At 43.2% G+C, this 7,500-nt stretch overlaps 1 protein-coding gene across 6 annotated transcripts in view; it reads right to left on the reverse strand.

Annotated features, from left to right (window-relative positions):
* si:dkey-174m14.3 (uncharacterized protein LOC563117 homolog) overlaps positions 1–7,500 on the reverse strand; it is a 27,881-nt gene that overhangs the window by 7,015 nt on the left and 13,366 nt on the right. For all 6 annotated transcript variants that reach the window (XM_042095072.1, XM_042095071.1, XM_042095068.1 and 3 more), the window contains 2 exons: positions 7,220–7,500; positions 4,287–4,448 (listed from right to left, as the gene is read on the reverse strand). The exon at positions 7,220–7,500 is cut by the window's right edge. In XM_042095072.1, coding sequence (XP_041951006.1) covers positions 4,287–4,448; positions 7,220–7,290 — 233 coding nt within the window. In that variant the 5' untranslated portion in view covers positions 7,291–7,500. The remainder of the gene's footprint in view (positions 1–4,286; positions 4,449–7,219) is intronic.

The raw sequence follows: 7,500 nt of genomic DNA on the forward strand, positions 1-7,500 counted from the left end.
GATTGCTCGGAAATTCAGTGATGAGATGGTGAGATTAAGAGTGGCAATAGCGTGATGTAAATAGCAGGGTTGGTCATAAAAATAATCAGGGAGCCCTATATGATAAAGTATAGACCATTACCCATTAATTTCAGTTTATAATGGCTTGGAAGTAAAGTACAGTTTAGTCTATGTATGTAGCTGCAGAGATGCTCTAGCTTCTCCTCAGTAACCACACACACACCCACACCCACACACACACACACACACACATATTTGAAGTCCTATGCCAGTATTCCCATCTGTGTTTTGAACCCTAAGTGTAATGAGCACTTACGCTTCTGTGGATCCTCCAACTAGAATCTCAAAAAGCGCTCTATACCCTAATAATGAAGAATAGTGTGTGTCTCAACAACAAAGCCAAATCCAAACACCACACACACAGACAAATTCAGTGTGTTAATAAACCTATTAAATGAATGCCTATATATGTAGACTTACGTAACTAGATACTGATGGCTCCAAGGCATATTTAGAGGTTAAAACATCTTTTGGCTAATATATAATTTGTCCTATAGCTATTTCGGTCATGTACAACAATTAAGAATGTATATGCAGTAAATTACCAGGGCTAGAAGTTATGATAATGTCTTCACATACATTCCCTTCTCTCATTCCATCAAGTGCTTAAAAGGTTCACATGAATAAAACCTCATTCTGTAAATGACATACTGTGTTATCAGTCATGCATTAAGACTTTAGAGATGGATCATTACAAATGGATCCCTACCCTGAACACTGAGCTCCCTTTTAGATTCAGTCATTCTAGACATGCTTTCATCCAGCACGACGCACAGTGAAAGCGATATGGCCCTCAACTCCCTGGACACTGAACGCGTGACTTTGAAGTCGCTAGATCCAGACTCTAATAGTTAAGGCACGGGAGAGCTCGGCTATTAGGGTGCTAAAGATCTGAGATTTTGAGAAGATATCTTCGTGGAACCTCAACTTAGCAAAGTAGTGAACCTCTTTTCAGTGTGTGCCACAAGGGAAGAGGTTAGAGGTCAGTGAACTGAACAAAATCAAATGTTAATGTGCAATAATGGGACATCATGGGCAATAATGGGACTATTTATGTTTTATTGCTTCTAATACAGTATTTCATACTGATACCTTGACTGGATGCTTGTACAATGTGTGTGGCTGTGTGTGTATGGTGTGTGTGTGAGTGAGTAAGTGTTTTACTATTTATTACTGTTCTTTACATGTAGACAGTGTATGAGTGGAACTGTGTGTTTGATTATTTATTATTGTCTTAAAGGAACACTATGCAAGATTTTCACCTTTACGAAGCCAATTTGTTGGTAAATGAACTTGTAATAGGCGAATCGTTCACTTAGCATAGCTATACAGCATAGACGTATAGTATAAGTATATATACTCTTTTAATCCCGTGAGGGAAATTTGGTCTCTGCATTTATCCCAATCCGTGAATTTGTGAAACACACACAGCACACAGTGTACAATGTGTGTGGCTGTGTGTGTATGGTGTGTGTGTGAGTGAGTAAGTGTTTTTTTTTTTTTACTATTTATTACTGTTCTTTACATGTAGACAGTGTATGAGTGGAACTGTGTGTTTGATTATTTATTATTGTCTTAAAGGGAAACTTGGCAGGATTTCCCCCTCTGCTGGAGAAATTGTGCATTATGCTATTTCAAACTGTGGAAAAAGGTAATGATAAAGCACATGGATTTGTTTACAAGCTAGCAAAACGGTTAGCATAAGTTCGGTAGACAATGTGGATGTTACAAGGTAAGAAACACGATTTAAAACAAGTTTCTTGTTTCTCACTTCTCTTTCCGGGACGGTAGTCTCAATGTTGCAAGGTTGGTTTTCCGCCTGGGGACGCTAGGGGTCACCATTTTCACCAGAACAGGTCATTTAACCATCCAAATGATTTCTAAACGGGTTTATTACGTTGAAATAGTTGCCAAGTTCCCCTTTAAAGGAACACTATGCAAGATTTTCACCTTTACGAAGCCAATTTGTTGGTAAATGAACTTGTAATAGGCGAATCGTTCACTTAGCATAGCTATACAGCATAGACGTATAGTATAAGTATATATACTCTTTTGATCCCGTGAGGGAAATTTGGTCTCTGCATTTATCCCAATCCGTGAATTAGTGAAACACACACAGCACACAGTGTACACACAGTGAGGTGAAGCACACACTAATCCCGGCGCAGTGAGCTGCCTGTATCAACAGCGGCGCTCGGGGAGCAGTGAGGGGTTAGGTGCCTTGCTCAAGGGCACTTCAGCCGTGCCTACTGGTCGGGGTTCGAACCGGCAACCCTCCGGTTACAGGTCCAAAGTGCTAACCAGTAGGCCACAGCTGCCCCACGTAGCGAGTCACTATTGAGAAAACCAGCAATGCAACTTCAAGAACGGTGGCCAAATAAATCTTGCGAGAATTGTGTTGGTAGATATAGCTCTTTGGATATAGTTTTTGCCTGTTGTTAATCCTTCAATTCCACAACAAAAGCATTTTCATTGTGTACAGGGGGGATAAGTCATGAGAAGTTTACTATTTACAACAGCAAAGTAAAATATAAATATACTGTGACTTGTAGAGGGAGTGCTAACAGTCTCCAAAAATACCTAAACCTGCATAGTGTAAGATTCAGGCACATTTAAGATTCGGGCACAGCACAGCGAATTTTGTTGTATTTTTTTTATGTACAATGACAAAAAAAAGCCATTTTATTCTATTCCATTCTATACAATTCTATTCTATTCTATTCTGAGGCTCTTGAAAAATCGAAATGTTCATAGTCCACATCTCAAACCCTCTATATAGTATACAGCACTGGACATGCCAGGTCTAAACTAATGGATATTGTCAAGTAGGACCTTGAGCTGAGAGTCTTTCATGGTGTCCGGCAGCCATCTCCTTGCTACACCTCTTGTGTGATGTTGCTCAGTCAATGTCACCATATTGCTGCCTGTGTCTTGATCATAGGCATAACATGAGTGTGGAGTGGGGAATGGGGGGCAAATCCCTCCAATAATCAATAATGGCCAATGCAACCCTCCCAATAATCATATCATTGTAATGAATGAAACTCTTATAGAGTATGATGAAGTGTTGGGCTCAGTTTTGCCGCTGGTCTTGATGGTGTCGGCTACTCTTCCTGCTCTCCTGGCTTTTCAATCTACTAATCAAGCCTTGCCTAGAGATGGCCCCAAAGACCATAATGCACTGCTGTAGAGTAGATCACAGTAGTCATCATACACTCAAAGCTTCATCTCAACCCGGATTCCGGCTCTGGTATAAGGGCTGTGCTCTTGGGTCCAGAACCTATTACGTTTCCCTGCTCTTCACACCACTGTTGTTTCTCAGTAGTTATTTCCTGTGTATTAGCCACATTGTGTATAAACGGCAGGGCAGTGTTTATGCAAGTAAAAAAAAACAAAAAAAAAACATATTAATACCATATTAACTGCCCCCATGTATTAACCTAATAGTTGAAGAAATTTTGCAAAATCAATGTATAATAGTTGGGAAATTACGGTAAACTGAACTCTCCCCCATCACCTCCCCAACCACTTTTCCTCTCCCTCCATGTTTCTTTCGTCAGAAACACCTGATCGCTAGAACATCTTTTGTCTATTTCTGCTGCGTTTCTCTGACGACTATCTGGTCTTAACTCAACCCCCTGATTATTCTATCTTCTCCTTCTCCTGGCTTCCTATTGGTCGCTCCATCTTCCACTTCTAACCACTGCGTGCAGTGCAGTGCCGCTCCTTGTTGAGCTTGTCAAAGTTACTTTATCCTGTAATGCTCTCTACCTCCACCATGCTGTGCCCCTTTTCTCTCCATCCACCACCACCACCACCCCCACCACCCTGACTCACTGGCGCATTTCTCTGTGAAGATAGATGTCCAGATGTCTCTTTCCTTAACATTTAGTAACATTATTGCCAAAGCTCAAATACATAGACACACATAGAAGGGCAAATATGTTGAACATAAATGGAAAATGAAGTAAGACAATAAGATGAAGCAACAAAAAAGACAATGCTAACAGTCTATAATTCATTTCTTTGATTCATTTCTAATTATCTATCCATCCTCCACAACCTACAACCTCATTCAGTGAACACCTTCAATTCCCTCCCTCTCTCTCCTCCCTCTCCTTTTCCCTGTATTTCTCTCTTCTCTTCCTCCATCTTTCTCTCCATCCTCCTCTCCAATCTCCACCCCCTCCAACCCCCCCCCCCCCCCCAACTCCCCCCTGACTCACCGGCGCAGTTTCTCGGTAAACTTGTCCAGCTCCTCCTGGGCGCGGCGCAGCTCCGTCTCCAGGTACTGGCGGGTGGAGTCGAACTCGCTCTGCAGCAGCTCCAGCTTGTGGGTGGTGTAGGCCAGACGCTTCCGCAGGTCCTCCTTCTGCTCCTGCAGCGAGCTGCAAAAAGCAGAGGATGCGTGTGGGGGGGAGGAGGAACACAGGAAACCAGACAGAGAGAAAGAGGGAGAGAGTGAGAGAGCGAGAGAGTGGGAGAGTGAAAGAGAGAGAGACAGAGAGTGGGAGAGAGGAAGAGAGAGAGAGGGAGGGAGAGAGAGAGAGATAGAGAAATAAAGAGAGAGAGAGAGAGAGGAAGAGAGTGTCTAGAGATAGTCTCGACACAGAAGGCTACAAAAGGTTAACTTCCTGCTGGTTGGTTGAATACTGATGAATGTTTGCCTCCACTCCACACTGCTGATGTGCGCCGTATTCCACGGCATATACCTAACTGCTATATAACTCCCACCACCATCTACCAGCACTGCTTCATGGAACAGCTACGGCTCAAGAGTTGAACTACAAGTAATAAGTCATAAAAATCATATACAGTTGTTAAAGTTGTATGCATAAAAAATGGTAGTGTTACCTGCCAGAAATTACCAGTGACCTGTGAAAGTATTATGTATAATCATTATAGTATATCATTATAATTAATATCACATTTTATTTTAAGGGTTGGCTGCCTATGAGATTTTTTTTCACCCCTCAGCCTCATGTCAAAACATCCTTGCGCATAAGTATTTATCAATGACAGGGTTAATCACCGGGTCACATGATATCAATATCTTCAAAAGGAAAAAAAGAAAGGCAATATAATTAACAACCCCCCCCCCCAGATGAAGTGGGATGACAATAACCCAATACGTGTGGTGGAGATGATGGATGGATGGATGGAGAGTCAACAGACGACAGGAAGGAGAGTGTGAAAGTTATTGAAGGATGAGAAGCAGAGCGCGGGGGCTAATGGGGGGTGGGAGGGTCCTGATGAAAAGGAGAGAACAGGGTGGGGGTGGGGGGGTAATGGGTAATGGCTGTCTATTGACATCAACATAACAGATAGCGTGGGGCACCCTGGGTTACTGTGCTGTCTCCGCTCTAAGTAATAGTGTGATAAATAGACACACACACACACACACACACACACACACACAAACACACATAGATGCACATATGCCCTGGGACACACATGGGTATTCACATACACAAACAGATAAACATACTGATACACATGAAGAATGAGAATAAGAAAACATACATACAAACACACCATATATACACACATAAGAAGTAGAACAACAGTCGATAAGGTTAGGATTGCTTTATATGCTATACTATGTATGTATGAACATGTTCATGTACACACACACACACACACACACACACACACACACTCCCCTCTTATTATTCCATGCCCTGAGGGAGCCAAAGAGAGCTGTCCTGCTGGGATGTGTGTTTTTCTCTCCAAGATGACGTATGGGTGCAAATTAAATGGATATGGAGATCAATCAGGTCCCACTCATATGCGCTTTGCCCATTAATACACCCACACACACAGAATTATAAAATACAAACAGACAGACAGACTTACTCACTCATACAAACCTACACACACACACACACACACACAAACACACAAACACACACACACACACACACACACACACACACACACACACACACACACAAACACACATTATTTAGTCAATCTGAATACTCCCACCTCCACCATAAAGCAATCCTAACCTTATCGACTGTTGTCCTACTTCCTCCAGTGAGCCTCTGATACAACACCACAGACGGGAAGATGACCTTGTAATGACAGCACATGGTGCATTCACCCGTTCAACTCAAACTCAACTCACACTAGCAGAAGCAGATCTGAACTGTAAGCATCCTGCTAAACTACAGTACCACCCCAGATTTCCTGGGCAAGAGAAAGATATACTTTATGACATATCTGTGAGCCAATTTGAAAATCACTTGTGTACTTACACTTACACCCCCCCCCCTTCATCATGTTTTTGTTTTCTTCCTTTGTTTACAGCGCTTACACCATCTTGTTCTAGATATTTTTTTCTTTTGTTAAATGTATCCTATCACCACCTCCATATAGCACTGGTTCTTCTTCATTCTATCTGTCTTTCTTTCTTGTTGTCATTCTTGGAGCGGCTTTGATGTTTTAATTAGACCACCACCTTTGGCTCTGTGACTCACCAGCCTCCACTGGCGCCGCAGATGGAAGAGAGAGAGAGAGAGAGAGAGAGAGAGAGTGCTCGATGTGGAGTAGTAATGTGATGAGAGGTTTGCTGCTTGCCCAGGTAAACACACACACACATACACACACACACACACACACACACACAAACACACACACACACACATACACACACACACACACACAGATAAATACCTCACACACGATCACAATCTCTCTCTCTCTTTCACACACATACAGTACACACACACACACACTCACACAGATAGACTCACACACACAGAGACAACACTTGGCCACACACATACACTGTCTCTCTCTCTCTCTCTCTCTCTCTCTCACACACACACACAGGCGACGGTGCAGGACACGACACACACACACATAAAAAAAACGACCTTCTGAAGCCTGACTCATCCAACCGCAGCTTCAGTTCACTGTGTGATGGCGGAGCTGGAGCTGGAGCTGGAGATGAGGATGGGGAGGGCGAGATGAGATGGCCTGAGCACAGAGTGCTCTGATGTGTTGATGGCCTTCATGTCAGATTGGAGTGGATTGATCCCACATGAACCCAGTGGGCGGACGAATTAGAGGAATAATAAAAAAACAAACCCATTTTCTACTTATCCATCTCTCAGTTTGTCATTCTTTCTCTCTCTCTCTCTCTTTCTCGTACCTTTTCTTCTGATGCTTCCATCCATTGCGGGAGGTTTTGAGCGCGGTTTTCCCGATGTAGATCTTCTTCATGGTGCCCCCTTATCTGCTTCTTCGCCTGCTCGCTCGCATGTGTTCCTTCGATTTTCTCTCTCTCCTCTCTGCAGGCCCCCCAGTTCTTCCTCCTCTTCCTCCTCCTCTATGCTTTTCTCCCTTCTTCCCTCTCTCCACTCCTCCTCTCCTCCTCTCTCTTCTCCAACCCCAACCCCTGCTCGTCTCACTGGCGGTCCCTGCAGGTGGGAT

Source organism: Alosa sapidissima, chromosome 6 (genome assembly GCF_018492685.1).
Source record: "Alosa sapidissima isolate fAloSap1 chromosome 6, fAloSap1.pri, whole genome shotgun sequence".
In the NCBI taxonomy this organism is placed as follows: domain Eukaryota; kingdom Metazoa; phylum Chordata; class Actinopteri; order Clupeiformes; family Clupeidae; genus Alosa; species Alosa sapidissima.